Source organism: Chenopodium album, chromosome 9 (assembly GCF_948465745.1).
Source record: "Chenopodium album chromosome 9, dcCheAlbu1.1, whole genome shotgun sequence".
NCBI lineage: Eukaryota > Viridiplantae > Streptophyta > Magnoliopsida > Caryophyllales > Amaranthaceae > Chenopodium > Chenopodium album.
This window is the reverse complement of record NC_137842.1, coordinates 12,868,381-12,896,127: the sequence shown is the minus strand read 5'-3', so window position 1 is coordinate 12,896,127 and position 27,747 is coordinate 12,868,381. Positions and strand designations below refer to the sequence as shown.

The 27,747-nt window shown below is 35.8% G+C and overlaps 1 protein-coding gene across 1 annotated transcript; it reads left to right on the top strand.

The window, feature by feature from the left end:
* The first annotated feature begins 22,729 nt into the window (after window positions 1-22,729).
* Window positions 22,730-27,469, top strand: LOC145558403 (uncharacterized). Its single transcript, XM_081619634.1, has 4 exons — window positions 22,730-22,850; window positions 23,694-23,984; window positions 26,259-26,516; window positions 26,839-27,469. The coding sequence occupies exons 2-4, from the start codon at window positions 23,751-23,753 to the stop codon at window positions 27,166-27,168; spliced, it is 822 nt and encodes a 273-aa protein (XP_081475760.1). The 5' UTR covers window positions 22,730-22,850; window positions 23,694-23,750; the 3' UTR covers window positions 27,169-27,469.
* The last annotated feature ends 278 nt before the right edge of the window (window positions 27,470-27,747 follow it).

Here is a 27,747-nt window from a genome sequence, read left to right as displayed (position 1 = left end):
TGGTCATTGTTGATTTATTAATAATTTGCCGTCTCGTCTTTTTATTATTTTTGACACGACTTCCGACGCTCGGTTTCGACGCTCTAAGCTCGAATTTCCGACGTCTAAATATTTAACACTCGGGCGACGAATTAATTTCTTCCGAATTAATTCGTCGAGTCGGTTTGTATATTTTGCTTGGGTGTGACCCGAAGGGTTCAGTTAAGATTAAGCTGTAATATTAATTATATTAATATTACTGATCGGAAGCGGCCTCTACCTAGGCATTCCGATCACTTGACCTTACTGAATATATTAGCTTTCTAATAATTCTGAACCCGCCATCAGAATAATACACTTGTTCGAAGGACACCATTCCTTTCAGTTACAACATATTATAAAACAGACCTTTACTCACAAGTTCCAGATTGAACTTGCTACACTGTAGGACCCTATCCTACCCAACTCAAGTTCCACACTTGAGTTCACTCGAAATATCACAGTACTACCTCATAACATTTCACTCAAAGCTCACACACCTGTATACAATATAATATTCACACACACACACCCAATAACCCAACCACTACATAATGTAAACACCTAGAATATGTAAGGCAAGCAATGCACAAAACCCAAAATTAATATGACAAGATTAAAAGCTTGGCAAACTTACACAAATTAAGCTCAGAGATTTCTTCATGTAAAACTCACAAAAACTTATGAAAAATGTGATCTCTACTATTTATACAAGATTAACTCATATAGCAAATAGGGTTTTTCAAAAGATAAATAAGTTAATTTAACTAAATCACAAAATATAGTTTTGTTTAAGTCTTTTCAAAGAAAATCTTTTCGGAAAATAAGATAAAATAAGTTATAGCAAAGAGAATAATATCTTTTGTTAAAATCGATTTTAAGAAATAAAACAACTTGAAAATCTTTTCTTAAAATCTATCTTTTATCTTTTCCGTTAATTAAATTTGCCAAATAACTTGTCATGCTTCTAATAAGTTTCGTGCATATCTAATTAACATATTTAACAATAAATTTAGAAGATAAAATCTTAACTAAATAAATATTGTTGTGCCGCGTTTCTGTACTTGTGGATTACTTGGGCTTCACGCAGACCAGGACCAAGTTCTTGCTGTCACTTTTGCTCCAGTCTATAATTAGAACTTCGCAGACTAAGTCCTTTCCAGAACTTACTGTCTTCAGCTTGCTTTCTCCAAGTTCCTGTTAGGGAACATTCCTGTTAAGGAACTCAATTCTTGTTAGAGAACTCTTCTTCTACTTTGTTTGACTTTTCTTCAAAGGTCTCTTCATGTCTTCTTAGCTTGAGTTACTCTTCCAGCATCAAGGTCTACTTCACCCGTACTAATCAAACACTTATAAACCTTTATGAGTCGAGTTTGCTTTAGTTTAAGTTCATCATCATCAAAACCTTTAAGCTTCAACAATTTCCCCCTTTTTGATGATGACAAACTTAAGCAAACTCTTTTGAAAAGTTAAAACAAATAGAAGGACGTATTTTTGGATTTTTATTAATTGACAAAAAGTAAACACACAACTAAAATTAAAAACAGAAACAAGAAAAACAAAAATAAACAAAACAGAAAATGAAACTAAGCTACTGGCATCATATTAGACGAAATTTCTGATACTTTTTCAACTGGAACATAGAATAATATAACTTCAGCCTCTCCAAGTTTGCTTCTTCTTTTCCCCCTTTTGGCATCATAAAAAAGGCCTGCGTTTTCAAGTTATTAAGCATCTAGCCACAGTCCCACAAGCAATTCATCGAGTGTGGGAAACTAAAGGCAGCGCTGCTAACTTCCCTTAAATTAGTTCCACTTCCCTGCATAAGCTTTCATAATATACACAAACATGTATGCATAGGCAAAGTTCAAAAAACATTCAATAAAAACCAAAAGATAAACATCCTGCTGAGCAATTAAAAGTATTACAAACCAAAATAAATTGTTCAAAACAAAATCAGAAATAAACTTGTCCATGACTTAAATAGAAATTAGACAAAGGGCTAAGCTAAGGTAGGGTAAAGAGGTTGGAATGAGGCTATGCTGAGTTAAGTCTAAAGGAGTTCAAGAATCTTCTTGTTGTCTTCCAAGTTCTGCTTCACATACTCTTATTTTATCTTGAAGACTCTTGAGATCGTTATAGAACTCCAGCTGCTGCATTTGAGACTGCCCTCAAGACCTTGTACCTTCCTCTCGAGTTTCTGCACCTGTTCTGTGACTGCCTTAAGCTGCTTTTCAGAAATTTCAGCTCTATCAGTAAGTTCATCCACCTATCCAGTAGTCACATTTTCCTCATTAGCATCCAGCTCTAGAGGCTTCTCCAAACTCGTTTTAGGAACAGTTCTAGTTAAGAGCCTCCTGCTTTTCCCTACAGGCTTTTTAGGAACTTCTTTCCCTTTTCTCTTCCCACATGTCGCCTTTTTCTCTTCTACTCTCCTAACCTTCCCATTCACTACCTCCAGGATAATACCCTGTAGTGTCTCACCATTAATCACATTTTCTGGTTTTTCCTCCAATGCCTCATAAATTCCTTTGAGCTTCACACCTAGAAACTCAAACACAGTAGAGAGCACAGCCCCATAGCCCACTTTGTTCTTTCTGGGAACACAGTGTGCTAGATGTTGATACATCAAAATAAGGAAAAATGATCTTCTTAGAGAGACAGAAGATTACAGCCAAATCCATTAAACATGCTTGACTCTTTTTCTGAGTCCTAAAGAGAATTGTTTTTCTAACCATGTTAAACATCAACTTGTTCAAAGGGTTTAGATCATTATGACTCATAACATTCTTCCCCCTTTCTCCTCCCAAGGACTCAACTATATCACCACTTAAATAATCACCAACCTTCATAGTTGTTTTCCCTTTGACATACAATTCATAGCCCCCGGTAGGTACTTTCATAATTGTCCCTAATTTTTCAACATCAAACTCAATTTTCTTTTTATTGACTACATTAGATATTTTTCCTTGTTTAACTTGGAACTTGCTACAAAATTCATTCATAGCAACTGGATACAAAACATTATTAGATGCGGTAGTTAACAAGTACTCCCACCCTTGAAATTTGATTAAATCAAGAAATTCTAAAAACTTAGACTTCTTGCACCAAGATATATCAAGTCTATCCCCAACAACATACCTTTCGGAACTTGCAAGAAGTTCCAATTGATCTTCATCCTCCTCTTCCTCTTCTTCCTCTCTCTCCTCTGTATCGTTTTCATCACTTTTTTCTTGATCGTTTTCTTCCTCATGCTGAACCCCTTGATCCAACTCCTCAACTTCCTGCATTTCCTCCAATGAATGTTCTTTTTATTTATTTTGAATTGTTTCCATTCTTACACCCTTTCAAGCACACTCAAGGCAGCCGTTTCTTCCTTTTCATTCTTGATCTCTACTTCTTTAGGGTTTGAAGTCAGAGGTTTAGGGTTTTCAGCGGTTTTGGTTGTTTTGGAAGTGGGTTTGTAGTTCACCATTGCTAGAGGAGAGGTTTCTTCTTGAATAGTATTTCATGTGTTGTGAGAGTTTTCTGAAGACACAATATCAGCAATGATAACCATGGTTTTAGATGGTGGTTTTGAGCTTTGATTGTTTTTACTAGAGAGGGTTAAAGTGATTTAACAGTGGATTGAAAAATGTGGGTGAAAGATGCTTTTATATTAATTGAAGCATTGTGATGGAATTTGATGGGTTTTACTGTTCAGTCATTTAATGGAACAAGTTCAATTAATTTTTGCAAATTAATTTTGGCAAGATGTATTTTCCAAAAATCGTTTCCTTTCCAAATTCATTTTATTTCCAAAATGAGTTTTCTTTCTAAAATACACGTATTGGAACACACTTTCAACACACATGCAATGTACATTACTAATCACTTAAACAATTAAGTGTTTAATGAACTAACCTTCAGTGATTAACAACGGTGACACTTCAGCTATGTTCAGCACACCAAGATTGTGCCAAATGCTTTTTTTCTTTATTTACATTGTTTTTTACTTTACTATATCTTGAAACTTCAAAAGCAATCAAGTCAGCTTGATCATCCCAAGTTCCAATCTCAATTTCTCAAATCTTTCTCTGTTCAAGGGCTTGGTTAGAATGTCAGCAATTTGATTTTCAGTCTGACAAAATTCTAACTTAATATTCCCTTGCTCCACATTGTCTTTCAGGAAGTGATGCCTAATGTGGATGTGTTTTACCTTTTAGTGTTGAACTGGATCTTTAGAAATACATATAGCACTGGTAATATCACGGTAAATAGGAACACATTCAAATATAATTCCAAAATCTCTAACCAGTTGCTTTATCCATAGCACTTGTGAGCAACATGTTGCTGCTGCCACATACTCAGCTTCAGCTGTAGATAGTGCAACTGTGTTTTGCTTCTTGGAACCCCAAGAAACCAAATAAGGTCCTAAAAAATGTAACATAACTGAAGTGCTTTTTCTATTAAACAAATCACCTGCATAGTCAGCATCAGTAAAGCCATTTAATTCAAATGAATCACTTCTAGGATATAAGAGACTCAAGTCATCAGTTCCTTTCAAGTCACGAAGGATTCTCTTTCTGCTATCAGGTGGGATTCCTTTGGATTTGCTTGGAACCTGGCACATAGACCTACACTAAAAGATATGTCAGGTCTACTAGCTGTTAAGTAAAGAAGAGAACCAATCATACCTTGATACATAGTTTGATCTATGCAAGTTCCAATTGGATCTTCATCCAACCTGGTTGCAATGCCCATAAGAGTCTTATTGGTTTTTAGATTGTCCATCTTGTATTTCTTGATTAGTTCCTTGATATGTTTTTGTTGATGGATCATGATTCCTTATTTAATTTGTTTGATTTTCAAACTGAGGAAGAAGTTTAACTCTCCCATCATACTCATCTCAAATTCTCCACTCATTAGGTCAGCAAAATACTTGCACAAAGATTCGTTAGTTGCACCAAATAAAATATCATCAACATAAATCTATAAAACTAATATATCAGTTCCATTTGATTTTAAAAAAAGTTTTATCAATTTTACCACGTTTAAAACCATTTTTCAATAGGAACTTAGATAATCTTTCATACCATGCTCTAGGAGCTTGCTTCAATCCATAAAGGGTTGTGTCAAGCTTATAGACATGTTTTGGAAACTCTGGATTCTCAAATCCAGGAGGCTGTTCCACATAGACTTCTTCATCAAGAAATCCATTTAAAAATGCACATATAACATCCATCTGGTACAACCTGAATCCCATGTAAGCAACAAAAGCAATAAGTAAGCGTATAGCTTCTAACCGGGCTATAGGAGCAAATGTTTCTTCATAGTCGATTCCTTCTTGTTGATTGAAACCTTGTACAACAAGTTTAGCCTTGTTCCTAATAATAATACCATGTTCATCTAGCTTGTTCCACATAGACTTTGATGTTTCCAAGGTTTTGGTGTAAAGTCTTTGATTGGATACAATATTTCTTCATTGTTATTGACTGGTTCTTCAGTAGGAACTTTAACTTGATTCTCAGTTTGAACTTCTTTAGGAACTTCCTCATTAACTTTATTCTGTTCTAGAACTTGTGGAGTTCCTGCTGCATTCTCCAATGTAGATGCTTCATTTGCTTCATTTTCCACGAGCTGCTTCTGCAATGATGTTGATTCCTCATTTGGATTCTACTTGCGTACAAGTCTAATTTCAAAATCATCATCACAATCATGTACATCGATTAATTGTTCAGTTTCATCAAATATAACATGTACAGATTCCTCAACACACATTGTTCTTTTATTATAAACTCTATAGGCTTTACTATTAGAGGCATATCCTAAGAAAACTACCTCATCACTTCGTTCATCAAACTTTCCCAAGTTCCTTTTTCCATTATTATGAACAAAGCATTTGCAACCAAAAGATCTAAAGTAAGAAATGTTAGGTTTTCTCCCTTTAATGAGTTCATAGGGAGTTTTGTTGGTGATGGCTCTAACAGATACTCTATTGAGGATATAACATGTTGTGTTCACTACTTCTGCCAAGAAGTTCCTAGGCAGTCTGCTTGAAATCAGCGTTGTTCTAGCCATGTCTTCAAGGCTTCTATTCTTGCGTTCCACAACACCATTTTGCTGTGGAGTTTTTGATGTAGAGAAGTTATGATCCATTCCATGTTCTGTGCAGAAATCATCAAACTTGGAATTTTCAAATTTTGTACCATGATCTGATTTGATATGTACCAATGGATTACCTGTTCTTCTCTATTCTTTCTTTACAAAAGCAACAAACTCATCAAACATTTCATCTTTACTAACAAGAAAGAATACCCAAGTAAACCTTGAATAATCATCAACAATAACCATAACATATCTCTTACCACTTCTGCTTTGGATTCTCATTGGACCACAGAGATCCATATGAATAAGTTCCAAAGGTCTTTTGGTACTTACCATCTTTTTAGATTTAAAGGAAATTCGGGTCTGCTTTCCTCTAACGCAAGCATCACATACTTTATCAAATAGGAACTTAATGCAAGGAAGTCCTTTCACTAATTCCTTAGATCTAAGTTTATCAAGTAAAGAAAAACTTGCATGACCAAATCTCCTGTGCCACAATAGAGGATAATCCTCAATAACACTAAGACAAGTCCAACTGCTGTTAGGAACCTCGTTAAGATCCACAACATATGTGTTCCCTTTTCGAGTTCCTTCTAAAATTATGTTCCCAGTGTCATTGTGGATGATTCTGCACTTATTAGAAGTAAAGCTAACATAGTTACCTTTGTCACAAAATTGTGAAATACTTAACAAGTTGTGTTTGAGTCCCTCGACTAAAAATACATTATCAATAGCATGGGAACTTGACCATCCTACTTTGCCAATAGCAATTATATCGCCTTTAATATTATCACCAAAGGTCACAGTCCCACCATAGTAGGCATCTAGTGAGAGAATCTAGATTTATCTCCAGTCATGTGCTTAAAACAACCACTGTCGAGGTACCAAGTGTTGCTCCCTCTCACTAGAACCTGCATGAAGAATCAAACGTTAGTGTCAGGAACCCAGGTTTCCTTGGGTTCCTGTGTAGTAGGAGTGGGATTATTTTTCATAACCCAAATCTGCTCTACAAAGTTTTCATTCTTCTGTGTACTCTTTTCTATCTTAGGACATTTAACCTGTTTATGTCCAGTATTACCACAGAAGTAACAAACAATACTGCTAGGCAAATTAACATACTTCTTTTCTTTCTAGAACTTCTTCTTAAAACCTAAACCCTCTGTTCTTTTAGTCTGAGCATTAGTAATCCAGTCAGGAACTCTATACTCAATAGGTTTTTTTCATTTCCTAACCTTCTCAAGCTCCCCCTCAAGTCTAGCTTTCTCCATCCTTACATCTTCTAAATCAGATTTCAGTTTTTCAAAATTTGTATACAGTGCTAGAGGAGGAACTTCATAGTTAGGAGTATCAATACTAAGGTTTAACAAAGACAGTTCCACATTCAAAAATATGTTATCATGTTTCAATTTTTCTATAGTCTCTTTTAAAACAATGTTATCATTAAAAAGACTAAAGAACCTGTATTGAATGTCAAACTTCATATTATCAACCCACTCACTATTTTCTTTGTAAGTATTTAAAGCTTGTCACTTTGTTGTTTAGCTTTATGTAATTCTTTAAGTTCCTCTTGAATAACTAGAACAACACATATTAGTTTCTCTTTAGAAAAACTTCTTAATTCATTTTGAGAAAACCATACCTAGCCTCGAGTTCCTTTAGTTTGGTCTTTTCATCAGTTTTGGCCATCAGACATAGATGCGCAGTTTCTTCATGAGGTTGGTCTTCCTCCTCTTCCGAATCTGTGTCTCCTTAGGCAGCTAGCATTGCCTTCTTCACATTGTCCTTAGTGAAGTATGGCTTATAAACTCTGGATTATTTTGATTGCTCCTTTCCTTTAGTCTTTCCTTCCTTAAGTGGACAGTCCTTAATGAAATGATCTTTTGCCCCACACTTGAAACAGGTAGTGTCTCTGGAACTTGTGAACTTCTTGTTCCTATCAAACTTCCTGTAATTCATCATCTTTTTAAATCTTTTAACTAGCATCGCCATCTCTTCTTCATCAACTTCCGAGTCCTCTGAATCATGAGCCTTTAGAGCAAGGCTTTTGTTCTTGGAACATTCAGTGTTGGAACTCATGTGTAGTTCATGAGTCATCAACGATCCTGCTAGCTGTTCCATATTGAACTTGGTGAAATCCTTTGCTTCCTACATTGCAGTAACTTTGGATCTCCAACGTTCATCTATTGGTAGGCTTCTTAAGATCTTTCTAGCCTGTTCACCAATAGGAATGTGCCTGCCAAGGGAACTCAGTTCATTAATTATATCATTAAACCTAGTGAACATTTCTTCTATGGTTTCCTTTGACTGCATTTCAAACCTTTCATATCTAGACAATAATAGATCAATTTTAGAACGTTTTACCTCATTTGTACCTTCATGAGTTACCTCCAGTAGATCCCAAATTTGGTAGCAGACTTGCACCCCATGATACGATTATGTTCATGAGGTCCAAGTCCACAATGTAAATACTTTATTGCTAAAGCATTCAATTCGAGTTTCTGATAATCCTCTTTGTCATAATCAGAAATTAGTTTAGGAACTACCTCGTTTTTATCATTGGTTGAAGTTACCTCAAAATCACCAGCTTCAATAAAACGCCAAACCTGGTAATTTTCAGCCTTGATAAAGATCTCCATTCTGTTCTTCCAGTAGGTGAAAAACTTACCCTTGAACATAGGTGGACGTTAGGTAGAATACCCTTCTTCAAGTTTCTCCTTGTAGTACATTTCTCCTCAAGAACTTACTTAACAATAATATCTGCTTAAACGTGAGAACCTCGCTCTGATACCAATTGTTAGTTGAAACGAACACTACAAGAGGGGGGTTGAATTGTAGGTGAGTTCCTAGTGACTACTATTGCAAAATATAAAACAGAATATAAGGAACTTTGCAATGCACACAGGATTTTACGAGGAAACCTTCCAGGGTCCAACTGGAAGTAAAACCTCGACTCTTCTAAGGGATTTACAAACCAAAACCAATTCACTATAATAGGGCAAACACGCAAGTTACAACCTATTATAAAACAGACCTTTACTTACAAGTTCCAGATTGGACTTGATACACAGTAGGACCCTATCCTACCCAACTCAAGTTCCACACTTGAGTTCACTCGTACTATCAGAGTACTGCCTTACAACTTTTCACTCAAAGCTCACACACATGTATGCAATATAATATTCACACACACCTTCAATAACCCAACCACTACATAATGTAAACACCTAGAATATTTTAGGCAAGCAATGCACGAAACCCAAAACTAATATGACAAGATTAAAAGCTTGGAAAACTTACGCAAATTAAGCTCAGAGATTTCTTTACGCAAAACTCACAAAAACTTTAAAAAATGTGATCTCTACTATTTATACAAGATTAACTCATATAGAAAGTAGGGTTTTTCAAAAGATAAATAAGTTAATTTAACTAAATCACAAAATATAGTTTTATTTAAATCTTTTCAAAGAAATCTTTTTCGGAAAATAAGATAAAATAAGTTATAGCAAAGAAAATAATATCTTTTGTTAAAACCGATTTTAAGAAATAAAACAACTTCAAAATCTTTTCTTAAAATCTATCTTATATCTTTTCCGTTAATTAAATTTGCCAAATAACTTGTCATGTTTTTAATAAGTTTCATGCATATCTACTTAACATATTTAACAATAAATCTAGAAGATAAAATCTTAACTAAATAAATATTGTTGTGCCGCGTTTCTGTACTTGTGGATTACTTGGGCCTCACGCAGATCAGGACCAAGTTCCTGCTGTCACTTTTGCTACAGTCTTCAACTAGAGAACTTCGCAGACTAAGTCCTTTCCAAAATTTAATGTCTTCAGCTTGTGTAGGCGTCGTTTGAAGTGCGCCTACGTTAAGCATGTTGTGAATATGCTTGGCACTCATAGGAAGTGGAAATTGACATAATACAATTAGGGACAAGGAAAGTAGGGAGCCGCCAACAAGTTTTTTAAGGAACTAGTAAACCGTTCACGGATCATAAAAGGCAACCACGATAAAGGGACAACGATAGGCAACAACGATTGACCCGTAAGGTTACACCCCATTCATAATCAATGAGATTACTAACTCCATATGGTTTGGAACCACAAAAGGAGGATCGGGGATGATGGTACGAAGTGAGTCATGGAGTCACATTCGCCCGTATTGGCCTCTACTCGATTCTTATAGTAAAAAGTGAATCCTGCGATCTCAAAGGCATATAAACAAAAATTCAATTTGCTCCAATCAATTATTAAGCTAAATTGGTTGAATATAAATGCAACACATAATTCTAAAATATTAGTGATCACTTGAATTAATAACAAGATTAAAAAGGAACCTAAACCGGTTGTCAAAATTATCTTATTAGGCGTGATTTTCAATTACATATTCCCTTTAAACATTCAATATGGTAATCATTAAATATAAATAGAATAAGCATTAATATTGGAAGCAATTTAACAATAATAGCGTTAGTCAAATCGAATAATAAATTAACCTAATCATGATACTAGCAATATAAAAATAAAATAAGAGTAATTATATTAATTAATTACTCACATTCCGCGTGTTCCTTTAAATTGATACATCATGAATAAATTGTTAGTAACTTCAATAAAAAATATAAATCAAATGAAAATTAAATTAAATAAATGTAGATTTAATTTGGTCCAAACCCTCAGTTATTGGTACCTTTCACGCCTTGGTTTAAGGACGGAACCTTTGGTGTTGTATGGACTCCTTGGAGTGCTTAAGAAATAATGATATAATTAGGAATATATGTTTAAGGCTTAGAATAAGAGATAGAGAGAGAAGAGAATGATTTTTGGTGTAAAAGAGAAGAGAGAGTGATTTGATGCCCCGAACTGCAGAAATGAGGGTCTTATTTATAGGGAAAATGAGTACAGGGAACACACGGAACCCTAAAAAGATAAACACCCTAAAAATTAACTCCGCAACACGGCAGAGAAAACGTGACACGGTGCCAGGCACCGTCAGACGGGGCACACTCCCGTGACACGGTGGAAAACAGTGCGACGCGGGAAATAATTAAGGTACTTGAGAGAAAACGCGTGAAGGATTTACGCGGAAAGGACACGGAGATGCCCCGTGTCACAGCACAGGCACCGTGACATCACATTGTCCACCGTGGCATGGTACAGTATACCGTGTCATGGTTAAAAAAGTACGCGGAAATTACACGGAACATCCCCGTGTCACGGAATGGGCACCGTGACACAGGAAATTGTACCATGACATGGTGAAAAATCCCATGACACGGTGGATTAAATGTGCAGAATTACACAAAAAAGGCACCGTGTCACGGCAATAAGCCCCGTGACACATCAGTGGCCACGGTGTTTTAGCTGCTGCGTGGTTCCAGTTTTTTACCCGGTTTTAAAATCATCATAACTTTTGATCCGTAACTCGGAATGAGGCATTTAATATATCATTGGAAATCTTATCAAGTCTAATTTCCAACCCAACTAGAATCAGGTCAAAATAATTTTAATAGTTTAAGATATGGCCGTTTTAGTGGAAGGGTGTCGGTTTTGGGCCGAGTTTAGTGTTTTGCTCATATCTTTTTCGTTATGGCTCGAAATTGGGCTTATGATATGTGGTTGGAAAGATTATTTCAAGGCCTATAAAAAAAATAATAATTGGACCAAAATTATAAGTCCAAAAAATTATTTTCTCTCGGTTTTGCGATGTGGACACAAAAAGTGGATAACAAGTTATGGTTTAGGGAAATGAGCTAGGAAATGGATTGGTTTATGAAATGTATTGGATAGAACATGGATTTAAGCACTCGAAAGATTAAATACTCAACTCGACCAATAATGGCAGTGAAAGGTGTTCATCATCGGGTTTGGTTTTGGGGAGACATTTTTAGGTGTCTACAGCTTGCTTTCTCCAAGTTCTTGTTAGGGAACATTCCTATTAAGGAACTCAGTACTTGTTAGAGAACTCTTCTTCTACTTTGTTTGAATTTTCTTCAAAGGTCTCTTCATGTCTTCTTAGCTTGAGTTACTCTTCCACCATAAAGGTCTACTTCACCTGTACTAATCAAACACTTATAAACCTTTATGAGTTGAGTTTGCTTTAGTTTAAGTTCATTATCATCAAAACCTTTAAGCTTCAAAAACACCGCAAACGGTGCTTTGTTTTAGTGTAGGGGGGATGTAAGTGGAAAAGGGATGTTTTATGTGGTGTGGTGAAGGTTCAGTATCATGCTAGTGTGGGGGGATTTCATTTTGGGTGGTAGAGTTCGCATGGTTTTTTGGTTGGTTCTACCATGTATTGATGTTGGTCGTTGTTTTTCTTGATTTTGATGATGATTTTTCATGGTTATTTATTTTGATAAGATTTTGGTAATGAGTTTTCAATGATAATTTGACAAGTTTTGAGTGTTTGTGTAGACGAAGACGCTCCTAAGGAGAAAAATCCAAACTCCCGATAATCCAAATTCCCTTGATCCAAACTTTGTAGATATCTTTTTGTTTCTTCACTTTCCTTTTTGTTTATAACTTTGACCTTTTTCTTTGTTTACTAACTTTTTCTTGTTTAGTTGTAGTTTCTTTTGTTTTGGCTTACTTCCATGTAGCTTGAAGAATGAATACAAAAGGAAAGCTAAGGAGCGGTATGAGCTCCCTCATCAGTGAGATTGCGTAATTCTCTTGTCTTCCAATTTAAGCGGAATTTGGTGATCGAGACCTTTCCTCTCTTTTATTTTCTCTTGTGTGCATAGTTAGTTAGATTAGGATGGAGTTGATCGTTCGAGGTTGTATGCATTTGATTCTACGGAATCTGGTGATCGTTGGTATGATGTCGAACGATCTTTGTTTGTCGATTGGGAATTAAGTGTTTACTTGCCTCTTATTACTTCTATTCTCCTTCCTTTTTGAAAAAAAAGAAGATGAAAAATTGAAAAATGAAAAAAGATTTTCCCTTTTTGTTCAAGACAAACTACGGAAACTTTAGTTGTTTCATTTTAACCTCGAGCATAATAAAAGTCAATTTGTGTGTTTGAATGTCTTTCTTACTAAGTGTTAAAAGTTTGCACGCATTAGGATTTCCATCTGTTGGCTCTAGGATAGGTCCATGCTAAGGTAGTTAGTTTAGAACTCGTAAGGCCCATCGAATCCAAATTCAATTATTTGTAGTAAGAAGGTGTTGCTCTCATTAGGGGATTTGAAGCCCTAGAGGTAGTTTTGTAACCTGATGTGAGTCTCATTGTTCAAGCCTCCAACAATTCTTTGTATGAGCGACATAGGATCCTTACCAAGGCATGCTTAAATCTAGAAAATGGCGTTTAACTTCCAAGATCGCGACCGAACTAACTTAGGGATGCCAAAGAGCATTCTTCATTCGGTGACTATTTTGTTTTCTAGGATTAGCTTTTATTTTATTGTGTCTTGTATTTTGGTTGCATTTTCCCCTTTTGCTTCCCATGTTGAGCCTTCCCCTCTTTGACTATAGCACATTACAGGCCCATGGCCTTTTGTTTTACTTTCACCCTTAGTTTCTCGAAACTCAAGCCACGAAAGCTTATTGATGTTTATATTTGAAATATGGAAGGTAAAGGTTCTAATGGAAAGTGAAATTGTGATGTTGTGAATATTTGTTCAAATGAAAGCAAGCGCAAATCCTAGAAAAAGCCGTCTATAGTTATAAAAGTCAAGGACATTGAAAAAAAAAGAGAAAATTTTACAAAATGAAAAAAAGAGAAAGAATAAATAGTTGTTGATTGATAATGAAAGAGAAAGATGAAAGTTTAAAAATGTTTGACAATGTAATTCAAGTTTGTGGCAATGTAGTTTGAAATAGGTAGATGTTTGATTTGGAAAAGAGGCTTGATCACCCTTTGTTTCACGATTAGGCTAAGCACCACTTTCCAAATTTTACCACACCTTTACCCCCCTAGCCAACGCTACAACCCTTTCAATGTTCTTTTGACCTAGGTTGGTTGAGTCTATAGTCAGTGGAGGGAGTTAGATTTCAAGTATGGAGAAAAGCACGACTTGGTGAGATGTCGGGTCCCCTAATTTATATTGTTTTATCTTTGTTCTGGCTCCTTCAAGGAGTCATGAGATGCTACCTTTAAGGGTGGATTTGAATCTAGATGAGGGAACGCGGTAAGAATGTATGGAATGCGGGGGGAGTGGAGCATGTTAGAGTTCTCTATGCTTAGCATGATTTATCCTTCAACCAACCACTGACATCCCCTTGTGTGCTTACTTTCACTACTTAGAAAGTTTGACATCCACTTATGCTTGTTGTCTATAAAAGCTTTATTTGATTATGATTTGGACGTTGTAGACATTCAAATGTGTCTCCCCAAAACCAAACCCATTGATGAATATCTTTCACGTCATTTGATTATCGAACGAAGTGAAAGTCTGAAAAGTCTAGTGATGTGGTTGTTTTTATTAAAATATCTCTCTTTTTGTTTTTGAAAATATTTCTTCTTACACTTTATTTTATAAAAATAGCCAATCCAATTTAGTTTGGCCCATGATAAGGGTCAAATAATAATGTAGTTGGATTGGGCTCGAAAAGAGCTTTCCAACGATATATTATAAGCCTAATTCTGATGAATAATGAGAAGTTATGGATTAAATTAAATATGTCCCAAAATGAATTTTATATGCGGCCCAATGATCTAGAGGAGGGCCTATTAATTATTATTCCTAAAGTTATTAGGGTTGATTTTAATCTTCTAGAATAATCTAGAAGGTTTTTTTAAATTCTAAAGAGATTAGGATTAATAATTATATTTTTAAAGAGTTTTATAAAATATATGATTTATCACAAACATGATTTTAATCTGATTAACGCGAAAATAGTTGCTTAATCGTATTAAGAAGAGGATTCCGGGTGGTAAGCGCGTTTTAATTCTGACTTAGCGAAAGACGACAAGGTTATCGCCTGGCGCTAGCAGCTGTTGTCTGGCGTTAACAACTGTCGCCTAGCGCTAAGCCTGTCGTCTGGCACTAACTCCTATCGTTGGCGACAGGAGGTATTTTATTCCGAATGGGACTTGATTCGGGTTCCGGGCTATTTTTCTATAAACAGGGGTCGTATCTCCCCGTTTTAATCATTCAGAATCATCATTGACAACCATCATCTCTCTCTAAAAGCTAGAAGCTTTCTTTCTCTCTATTCTTTCTCTAAAAGCTAGAAGCTTTCTCTCTCTCTATTCTTTTTCTAAACCTTCCCTCTCACAAAATTCCGCATTCACAAGTTCTAGACACACCTAGCCAAGTTCGAGGTTACCTTCGCCCTAGACGTGAAAGGTTGATAATTTCTGAGGGTTTGGTCCCAAATCCCTATCTCAATTATTTAATTTAATTGTTTGTTTATTATTTTCCTTGAAGTTATTAACATGTGTATTTTGTTATTAGAAAGAGATACGAGGCATCAAAGTAAGTAATTTAATATAGAAATCATGCTTAGATTATTTTGTTGATTCCTAGTATCATGTTAGGATGTTTTGTTGCTTCCTAGTATTATGTTTAGGGTTAACTAATATTTCTGATATTATGTATGTTTATGATGCTTCCTATTTCTTTCCTAATATCATGTTAGTATCATGTTAGGGATAAAGCTTTGATCTTTATTGTTTAGTGACATGCTAGGATTTGTTATTAATCTCGTTAGTATCATGCCTAGGATCTTGCTATTAATATTATGCTTTATTGTTAACATGATTATTGTGATGATTGTTATTATTATTGTTGCTTGATGTTATTATTTTTATTTCTTGATCGTGTCTTTTATGCATGCTTAAAGGGAATTTGTACTTAGCTTATAATCACGCTTAATAAGATAATTAATAATCTTGTTTAGGTTAATATGATTATAATCAAGTGATCGCCAATAATAGCTTTATTTGTGCCTTAATATTCAACCAACATAGATAAACAGGTTTAGGGTTAACCTATTGATTGTATGTTAGTTAAAAAGCGCACATGAATACGAGAAGAATAAAGTAGAGGCCTATTTTTAGGGCAAGTTTAATCTCTTTTAGGTTGGATTTGTACCTTCATCCCCGAACATCCAGTCATAGTCTAGACCTATTGGAGTTAACGATCTCATGGATCGTTAAGGGGTGTAACCTTCACCCTGTAAACGGTTTACAAGTTCCTAAAACTTGTTGGTGACTCTTTTACTCCAGCTTCCTTCCCTTTGAACGCCACCATGCTTAAGTGTATGATCACAGTGGGGCTCAAGTGTGGGATGCTTGAAATATTCCCTACACACGTGCTTGTTGATTCATCTTCTTGTTTTCTCCTTTTTGGTTTATTTGTCTTGGACACAATTTTTTAAGAGTTGTGGGGGTAATCTCTATGAAAACCCTCATGAGATCACAACTCGTCCTCACCGGCGACCTTGAGGTTCACAACTCGTCCTCACCAGCGACCTTGAGGTTTAAATGGCTTGTTGCTTACACTAAAAGCAAATTCAGTTTTACTTTGTTAGCTTTAGCTTATTATAACTTTCTTTGCTTGAGGACAAGAAAGAGGCAAGTGTGGGGGAAGTTAATGAGTGGAATTTTTGCCACGATTAAGGGTTCATTTTAATGGGTTTTCCCCGTACTTGTAGCTTGTTTGTACCCTTTTTCTTATCTTTAGTTTGTCTTCTTTCCTAGTTTTTACCTCCTTTGTCTATTTTCTATCTTGATTTTCTTTTTTGTGTTTTTTAGGAACCGTGGTGTTGAAAGAAGAACACCTTGGGCCAAAAAGAGACCGATGCGTGCCCACTTGAGAGAGCACACATGAACAATGTGCGCCCGCGCATCTCTGTGAGAAGGCGCGCAAAAGGCAGAGTTTAAGGGGGCTAAGCAGGATGTTTTGTGCGACCACAGCAGGACCCTGGAGAGGGCACGCACCAATGCTGCGCGGGCGCGTAGCCCTACCAGAACTCGCGCAGCCAGAGTATGAGGAGCAGAACAAAATCAGAGAGATTTGCGCGCCTGCTGCGCGACCCTAAAGAGGGCGCGCATTCTACTTGTGCGGGCGCACAACATTTTGTGTAGGCGCTTATTTCAGGGTTTCGTTTCTCTGTACCCACGAAGTTGCGGGCGCACAACAATAGGGGATGGCGCACATTCTGCGTGCGCGAGCGCGCTTTTGTGCGGGCGCGCATCGCTGGGTTCTAGCTTTTTACTTTGCCTTGCTGCTTCAATTTCTTATTTTCGAAGCACCCATATATATAGTGCGTACTCTCCTTTGGATGTAATTAGATTAGCTTAGCTTAATTTTCTGATTTTTAGCTTAATTTTCTGATTTTTAGCTTAATCTAGAGAGAGAAACATCCTTAGTTTTGGCATTTTAGAGAGAGAAAGTGTGGAATCCTCCATTGTTGAGCTTGGATTTTGAAGAAGAAGCTTAATCAACCTCTTTGTAGAACTTCAACTTCAATGAATGAGCATTTCCTTACTCTTTTCTCTCTACTTTGCTATTTTATTTTGTTTTATATTGCTTTTGCTTTGTTAATTACTCATTAATCATGCTTTTGCTTGTTAACTTCATGATTGACTTGATGATTGCCATGGATAGTGAGTAGTTATCTAGCCAAGGTTGTGGGGATGATGTAGTTGGAATTTGTTCATGTTTATAGTGTTGGGATTCAAGTTGATTGTGATTAAAGTCTTTACATGCTTGATTTTTCTTTGATCTTCTTGCAAAGTGCACGTTGTTAGTTGATTGAAGGTGAATCTTTGCTAAATGAAACGATAGTTGACTTAGCTAAGTTCATTTGTATCGATTGTTACTTGATTGAACCTCCCAATATATGGTTCTAATGTGGAAGCATAGAGGCTATGTTAGGAGAAGCCAATTGACCCTGAAAGGTGGCTAGATTGGACTCTTTATATCAATATTCATACATGTTTAGTTCATTATCTATTTATTCCTAATCTTCATATGTTATTGCATATTCAAGTGAAACCTACATCTACCCATTCCCCTTGGTGTTCTCTTTATATTTTCTTTAATTCATTTCACTCTTAGTTTGATCTCTTAGATAATTTCGTTCCTTGTCCCGATATAGCTTAATTGATTAGAAGTGATCACAGTGTTTAGCTTCTCCCTACGGTTCGACCCTTTTTTTACCTTATACTTGTATTTGGTTCGTTTAGGTTATATAAATCTTATTTGAATTAGGGTTAGGCACTTGGCGACGTGTTTATATCCTTTGTCATCTAGTAGCTTTTGAAAGTGACGCAAGTAGCATGACCAGGGCAATTAAAAGAAATCAATTTGGAGTTGCACCTATTTTAATGTTATTGGATGATATTTCTTTAAATTTAATAATAACCGCAACTTCTTTAAAAAAATTATGAAGTACAATATAACAATTGTTTGTGAACTTTATACTATTAGTACCATTGCAACGTTTGTAGCTTCTCCCAACTCACAAATTATATCCACCGTACCTTTGCTTTAAAAAAATCAACATTTATATTATAAACCCTCTTAATACAAAACGTCCTTTTAGCCTTAAATCTTTCGTAGCTAGGTATTCCAATTTTTTCACCATATTGTCAATCTATTAGTCATCTTTAGCTTGGTAACCTACCCTTTTCTTATTTTGATTTTATTTTGTTATAAATTATATTCCATTGACTATTTTACATATTATAGGCGTCGCTCGAAGTGCGCCTACGTTAAGCATGTTGTGAATATGCTTAGCACTCATAGGAAGTGGGAATTGACATAATGCGATTAGGGACAAGGAAAGTAGGGAGCCGCCAACAAGTTTTTATGGAACTTGTAAACCGTTCATGGATCATAAAAAGGCAACCACAATAAGGGACAACGAAGGCAACAACGATTGACCCGTGAAGGTTACACCCCATTCATAATCCATGAGATTACTAACTCCATATGGTTCGGAACCACGAAAGGAGGATCAGGGATGATGGTACGAAGTGAGTCATGGAGTCACATTCGCCCGTATTGGCCTCTACTCGATTCTTATAGTGAAAAGTGATTCCTGCGATCTCAAAGGCATACAAACAAAAATTCATTTTGCTCCAATCTATTATTATGCTAAATTGGTTTAATATTAATGTAACATATAATTCTAAAATATAGTGATCACTTTAATTAATAACAAGATTAAAAAGGAACCTAAGCCGGTTGTCCAAATTAACTTATTAGGCATGATTTTCAATTACATATTCCCTTTAGACATGCAATATGGTGATCAATAAATAATAATAGAATAAACATTAATATTGGAAGCAATTCAACAATAAATTGTTAGTAAAATCAAATATAAATTAACCTAATCATGATACTAGCAACAAGAATAAAAATAAGAGTAATTAAGTGATTAATTACTCACTTTCCGCGTTTCCTTTAAATTGCTACATCATGAATAAACCGTTAGTAACTTCAATAAAAAATATAAATCAAATTGAAACAATTAAACTAAATAAAAGTAGAGTTAATTTGGTCCAAACCCTCAGTTAATTATAACTTTCACGCCTTGGTTTTAGTATAGAACTTCGGGTATTGTATGGACTCCTTGGAGTGCTTTAGGGAAGAATGGTGTAATTAGGAATATAGGTTTAAGGCTTAGAATATGGGAGAGAGAGAATAGAATGATTTTTGGTGAAAAAGAGAGGAAGAGAGAATGATTTGTGATCAAGCTTGTTGATGATTGAAAAAGGGGAGATACGACCTCTATTTATAATGAAAAAAAGAAGGGTCGAAGAATTAAGATAAGATCCGAAATAAATCGGAATAAAACTCGATAGAGAGCAATTTTTGCGGTTTTGTTTTTATCATATCTTTTGATTCAGAAATCGGAATAAGATATTGTTGGAAAGCTCTTGAAGTATACTTTCTAACGCAATTAGAATCAGATTAGAACATTTTGTAGAATAAAAGATATGGCCGAAATAGTGAGACGGTGTCAGTTTTGGATAGAGTTTGACATTTTATTCATATCTTTTCCGTTATAGCTCAGAATTGATATTATAATATATCATTGGAAAGATAATTTCAAGGGCTATCCAACCATATAAAATTTGGATGAAAAACATGAGTCACGAAAATAATATCTTACTATCTTTGAACGTCTTTCAATTCGGATAGAAATAGGATTTTCAAAAATAAAAGTTTTATTCAATTTCAAACTCTTTAATCTTACCTTTTCAAAAAGGATAATTAAGATCTTTTAGAAACTTATAGAAGTTTCTAATTAATCCTAATTGGTTTAGGAATGGGATTAAATAATTTGGACCCTCCACATGATCATTGGGTCGTAGGTAAGGTGGGCTTAGGTTCGGTTTGGGCTCGGCTTAATATTTTGGTCATAACTTATTCGTTATAACTCGGATTTGGCCTTATAATATATCGTTGGAAAGATCTTTTCAACCCCATCAAATTATTAAATCATTGGACCCAGATTATGGACCAAAATAAACAGGACTAAATGTTTTTATAAAAAGGACCCGAAATGAATGATTTTAAAGGACACGAAATGAATTATTTTGGGTTTAAGGCACGAAAAGAGGAAAATAAGTTATGGTTTGTGAAAATGGACTAGGAATTGGGTTGTTTTATGAAATGTATTGGGATTTGAATATGGATTTAAGCACTCCAAAGATTAAATACTCAACCCGACCAATAATGGCGGTGAAAGACTGTTCATCATCGGGTCTGGTTTTGGGGAGACATTTTTAGGTGTCTACGCATATCAATGTGTCACATTAATGCTTATTTATCGTGTGCGACATGGTGAGAAGTTAAAGAATTTATACGATATTTATTGAAATATATTATTTAATTTATGCATATGAAATATAGGAATTTTATCGAAAATAAAATTTTTAATAAACTTTTATCGAAAATACTCTACTAACTTTTTTTATCTTATAAATTCTATCCAATTTTTTATCGTACATGTCAAACTAATATTAAATGTTGTCTACGTGTCGCGATACTTGGCCAAAAGTTATAACGTCAAGTCTTACTTTCTCGTGACCTGGCTAAAATTTTAGCTATGAAATGATCTGATATGATATGATTAGATTAATACAATGTATGGAGTAGTACTAGGGCTGAGCAAAACTACTCGAAAATCCGAAAACCCGAAAAATCAATTCATAACAGCTTACCATAACGGTTCGGGTACCCGTTCCGATAATTTGTTATTGGGTATGGTTATTAGGTATCATTTTAAAATTAACGGTTACCCGATCCGATCCGATAAGCATTTTTTTGCTTTTTTTTTCCCTACTTAAATCTATTTTTTTTTTTAGGAAAAATTGCTCCCATTAATCTGAACTTTGTCTCGTCCGCCCAAATTAATCCCAACTTTCGTTTATTATCTATCACTCCCAACTTTATGGGGTATTAATTTCTATTGCACCCAACATGTAATCTAACCTGATATTGCAGGTTACCTAGACACGTGTCAACACGTGATAGGTCCAAAAAAAATACAAAAAAAAAAAAAAAAAAAACTAAAACCAAAATACCAGCCACCCTATCCCCACCCCCTAACCCACCGGAACCCTAACCCCAGCCTCCAAACTCGCCGGAAACCGGTCCACCAACCCCCCTAAACCACTGAAAACAGCCGGCCGTTTTCGCCCCCTTTAGCCCCGCAGCACCACGACAACCACAACGCACCAGCCAAGCACCACCACACAACCGCAACACCACGACCACGCATCTCACTTGCCCAGTTCCCCTACCGTTTTCACCCTCTTTACCACCGTTTTCTCCCCTTCCCTGCCGGATTTCGCCTACCCATCCCTTTCCCCGTCGAATTTCACCCCCTTTTCGTTCCCCGATTTCTTTTCCCCTGTTTTGGTGCGAGGAAGGAGAAACATGGGGTTGTGGTTGTGGTCGTGGAGAGTGAAGGAGAATAGGAGGGTGGGTGGTGGCCGTGGCGCCGACACCAGGGCAGGAAAGGGGGGTCTGGGCGGTGGTCGGTGCTCCGGGGGAAGGTGTTTGTGGCCGTGGGTGGGTGGGGCGGGTTGTTGCTGTCGTGGGGAAGGTTTTGGTTTTTTTTTTTTTTTTAATCTTTAATTTTTTTTTTAATTTTAACCAATCATTATGTGACACGTGTGCAACTAATCACAAGTCAGCAAAATTTACCTCTTCAACCGGTTTCAAGTCATTTGGGTGCAATAGAAATTAATACCCCCTAAAGTTGGGAGTGATAGATAATAAACGAAAGTTGGGATTAATTTGGGCGGACGAGGCAAAGTTCAGATTAATGGGAGCAATTTTTCCTTTTTTTTTCAAAATCTAAACTCTTACTTTACTTCATAATTACTTTATAATATCAATGATTAGTAATATTATTAATATCATAATAACTACATAATTAATTTTTATTATCATTAATGGATATCTTATTGGGTACCCGATAACCGATCCGAAAATTCAGTACCCGAAATTCGGGTACCCGAACTTATCAGTTTGAGTTATGGTTATCACTTTTAGGTATTTTGTTTATCGTGTACCTAAATCGTTAGTACTAACGGTACGGGTACCCGTCCCATGCTCACCCGGAGCACGATTAAAAATAATGGAGGAATTTTTTTAAAAAAAAAAAAAAAGAAAAAAAAAAAAAAAAAGCGTCATAAATAAAGAAAAGAAAAGAAAAATAGTAGTAGAAAGCTATCTACGTTGTACCCTCTCTCAATTTCCCATTGAAGCGCACTCCATTGAGGCGACCCCTGATACTTCTATCTTCCATTGAAGCAGCTTCTGAGGTAAGATTTCGTTTCTTTTTGTAATCATCGAATTCCAATTTCATAATTTAGGGTTTATCGCTAATTTAATTTTCAATGTATAGGGCTCGTCTAAACTTGATTATCAAACTATTGTTCGTAATTACCAAATGTGAAGAAGATTATGAGTTTAATTTGATATTTGAATTAAATTTTCTTTTATGTTATGATGGAACTATGAATTTGTACCTTTTTTCTTAAAATTTATAATTGAATCGAATTTGGTTGTTAATGTGTTGTAGAACCCTTTAATGTTTGAATAGAACTATGAAATGAGACCTTTTTTCCCTAAAATTATGAGCGTAATTTGATAATCGAATCAAATTTGGTTTGGTTACTAATGTGCTGCAAAACCCTTTGAAAGTGGGACTTTTCTCATGGATATTACAGAAGCGTATGTATGTATTTTGAAAAAAGAAAAGAAAAGGAAAATATAGTAATTTTGTAGTTGCACAAAGTTAAGGCTCATTCGCTTGTTACAGTGAGAGGAAATGTTTGAGGGAGGGAGAGAAAAGAAGATGAAATCATTAACGGGATCATTGGTTTGCCAAGAGTATTTGTTCTCTTTAGTCCTTAAAATCTCAAATTGACAGAAGGCTTATTTAGCTACTCTTAGAATTTAGCCAATTCATTGGTGTTGTCAACATTTGGAGACATATCGAAAGAATCATTATGTTAATACTATTAGTTAGCCTTTTTTCAATTAAGAGTATATAGTATGGTAAGTGTCCATTGAGTTTGTGGGTTGGATTATTATTTCATTTAAGTATTGATTGGAATTGGCAATTTTGTAATCTCTTATAATTGTACTATGCTCATGTGCAGTGATATTTCGAGAGGAAGCTGTTGGTACAATTCATGAGGTTTTGACACGTTTAAAATATGATTACTACTCAGGTTAACAATGTGTTTTGCCCTAAGGCATATGTAAATGTAGTTACTAGACACAATGTGAAGGGGCTTCACCCTTTACCTTCAGTTCCTGTAGCATTTGTCCGTTGTCCTCCTCTAAAGTTTCAGGCTTCCTTGAAGATCTCAACCAATGCAGTGAAATGCAAACAGAGTATGCCAGTTTGTTTGTCTGGTGGGGAAGCAAGAGCTGGGAATGGAAATCAGGTAAAAAAAGAAATCCAAAAATGTGTGCCTATTGATATATTTGAAATTAGCTGGATTGGTGTTTAATATAGCCTATTTGCTTAAAGTAATTCAACTAGTGAAATTAGTTTAAAAAATATGTTTTAAATTTGTTATGTTTTACTTTGTGTAAAATCAAGAGCCTCTGCTATTAAAAACTTCTTAGAAGAGCTTTTAAGTTTTAATGAAAGGTTATGCTGTCGTGATTTTTTACTCATGAGAACTTGTGGCTGAATATAATTACCAGTAATCAAATGATCGAAGAAAAGGTGCTTATGGAGTGTTTCATGTCATTTATTCCCTTGTTAATTGTGCATAATTAATTATTCTTCTATATGTACTTCAAGCTAGTTAGACTAACCCGATAATGGAGAGAAGATGACATGATTCAAGTGCTCACTTGTCTACTCACTTGATAATAGGGAGGGTAGGGAGATAGGGAATTGTGGATCCCTATAGAAATATTCCTTGTATGCTCTCATTTGCCAAACGGAAAAAATTTACTTTTTAGAAATTGGATTTGAGCTCTTATCATCTCCATCTCTCTTTTGGACCCTTTATCAATCTTTCCTAAACTTGTAGTTTTGGTATCAATTATAAGGTAGCTTGGTAATTTTCAATGGAGTCTTAAAATATTGGTTTGCTCTTTTTATCCAAAAAAAATAATATAGAAAAACTTCATAGAAAAAATAAATTTAGGTTGGAGCTAATAGGTTTAGGCTAGACCACTAGAGCCACCAAGTTCAATCTCTTATTACTGTATTATATTATCCAAAGTCATCCTTTATGGGCACGGAGGGGTCATTATCCAGTTACACTTGGTGTGGAATATGGGAATCAAGATGCGTATTACAGCATAGCATGAGATGGAGGGTGGGGAGAATCAATGTAACTCCATATTTGAAATTGGAGGTTGGGTCTCTAATTGTTCCACCGTTGCTGGAACTCTCAACTCATCCCCAATTATTTCTCTATTTTGAGCAAGTGAGGATGCTGAGCATTCTCTTGAGTAATAGATTGCCTGTGGGATCTTGAGAAAAATGTAGTGTATTCTATTAGCTCACCATATAGAGCTTTTTTGTTTTTATATGATTTGGAAGGGCAATGAGAAAGCTCCACAGAAAGTGAAGAATTCATGGGATAAGGTTTGGCAAGTTATGGTGCTTCGTAGAGTTAAAATCTTTCCTTGAGGTGCTGCCAACTTGGAGGGCATTTAAATTACTTGAGATGTCATTATTTACTTGATTGGTGTGGTGCCATGGTGGGAAGTACGCTTCAATTAGCTTGGTGAAGAGGATATGTAGATTTTTCTTACTTTGTGCTGGCAGTATGGGGGGCTCAAAAACAAGTATGTAATTGAGAATGAAATTGTTGAGTTGGAAAAACAGTGAGATATGCTTTGAAGTTGGGTGGGAAAGACAAGGGATGCATAAAAAAAGAAAGCTGGTGGTGTAGCATTAGGGGCAATTTTTTAACTGCCTGTACCCCTACGGCCCTACCTACTGCTGGGTGGGTGAAGGTGAATGTCAACGCTGGCGAATAGGGAAAAGTGGGCTCAGGTGTGGTTTCTGAGATTGTGGCGGAAAGGTGGTGTTCTGTGCTGCTGTCTTGTTTTGAGAGGGGTGATGGCAGAAGCCAAAGTGGATGGTGGTTGAAAGTGGTGGTGGATTGGGTTTGAGGCAGTTAGTGGTTGAAAGTGATGGTCCTATGGTCATTTAAGCACTTCAAAGGAATTCAAAAGGAAGCAGTACCTTCCACCTGGTTATAGATATTGGTTTAATATCTTGTTTTGATTATGTAGATTGTAGTCTGGTTCCAAGTATAGTGGGAATAAAGTGGTCCTTGAATAGGGCACATTTTCAACCTTGCAAAGTTGGCTAAAAATTATGTGAGGATGAATTACGAAGTAGAATTTGGGTGGTTCTTCCAATTTGTAAGTACTCCGTATAATTCTCATTTGATGGGTTCCCTCGAAAAAAATGTTGAGTTCTGTTAATTCCAAGTTATTTATGATATGTTCAGAAATAAGTTCATGTTAAAAGAATAAATTCCAGCTGTCCAACTCATAACTATTTTGAGTGGATACTTCAAAGAGCACATTAATCTACCATAGAGTGGTGTAATTTTTTTTTTTTTTAAAATAATTCAAATCCATTGTCTGTGTGGACCTTGTCAATTGTGTTGATGCAGTCATGCAATTGCTAATCAGCTGATATTTCATATATTCCGACTGTCGTTTAACTGAGTTCTGTGCAGGAACCTCTATGGAAATCTTTTGGAAAAGCCATTGAAAATTTAGGAAAGAAACCTTCTGTGGAGGATTTACTGAAACAGCAGATTGAGAAACGGGAGTATTATGACGAAGGTGGAAATCCTCCAGGAGGTAGAGGTGGCGGCAGTGGTGGAGGTGGGGGTGGTTTTGGTGATTTGGGTGGACCTGAGGAAGAAGGCTTCTCAGGAGTACTAGATGAGACTGTACAAGTTATCTTAGCAACATTTGGTTTCATCTTTTTGGTAAGAATTCTGTATTCTGTTACAATTTTTGCTAGATTGAGTTGACTATCACTATCAAACATGTATATTATATTATCTAATAACATGAGTTGTAGTAATTTATATTCTGATTATCTCACGAGTCATGATATATATTGGATTCTTCTGTATAATATTGATGCCTCGATGGTGTATGAGATCCTTTCTTAGCCACATCTTCTGACAAACGTATTTGAGCATTCATGTTCTTAGAATATGTATACTTGGAGAGATTGTAGTATCCTAGTTCAGTTATTCTAAAATCTGTATGCTGATGCTATTATTTTGGTGATGATTTTTTTAGTACATGTATATCATCAATGGCGCTGAGATGACAAGGTTAGCCAAGGACTACATCAAATATGTGTTTGGAGGCAAAAAGAGTATTCGTTTATCACGTGCATTGTATCAATGGGAGAGCTTCTGCAAGAACCTGACTGAAAAGAAGGAGACAGACAGGTATTGGTTAGAGAGGGCCATTATCAGAACCCCTACCTGGTGGGATTCTCCTGAAAAGTACAAACGCATTCTCAAAGCTTACGCGGAAACACCATCTAATTCCAGGGACTATGAGCAGGATCAGGAGGATGACTATGACCACAACCACGATGACTCCATGAGTGAAGACTTTTAAGAAAGTTGCTAAATCAACTTAAGGATTATATTTCTTTCTAGGTGGTATTCTAATTGTAGCTACTCTGAATGCACATAAATTTGGTAGGAATGCTGGTATTTTTGGTCCAATTAATATATTTTTTGAAATCACGTTGCATGAAGAGGCCAAATGGCTCATATAAGCATATGTTTTTAGTTTTTTGGTATTTTGTATAACTTTGGTCCTATAGACATCCTTCATTTCTCTTGGGTACACAATTTTAGTAAAGGAATTGTAGTAGGATGTTGTTGAGTAAAGTTGAATATAATACCTTGCTTAATTTTCGCCACACAGCTGACTTAACTTAATAGCGTTATTACAGCCTCCCATAAACAATGTTTCTACTTTCTAGACCTAGAACATCGACAACTTTATTGCAGTCTGCAAGTTATACATCTTGTAATATTATTTGAGAGGTCACTTGTGATCATTACTCTATAACAATCAGCGGCGTTAAGTTCTACCACAGTTGAAGGAAGCTGAGGTAGACCTCAGCTCTGTGCACAATAGATGAAGTTCCTGGATCGAATTGGAAGTAAGGTGCACCTCAGTCAAAGA

Coding starts and splice junctions, on each gene's coding strand:
- LOC145558403 (XM_081619634.1), top strand. CDS start 23,751: ATGATTACTACTCAGGTTAACAATGTGTTTTGCCCTAAGGCATATGTA. Junction 23,985..26,258: donor GAGCTGGGAATGGAAATCAG/GTAAAAAAAGAA, acceptor AGTTCTGTGCAG/GAACCTCTATGGAAATCTTT. Junction 26,517..26,838: donor CATTTGGTTTCATCTTTTTG/GTAAGAATTCTG, acceptor TGATTTTTTTAG/TACATGTATATCATCAATGG.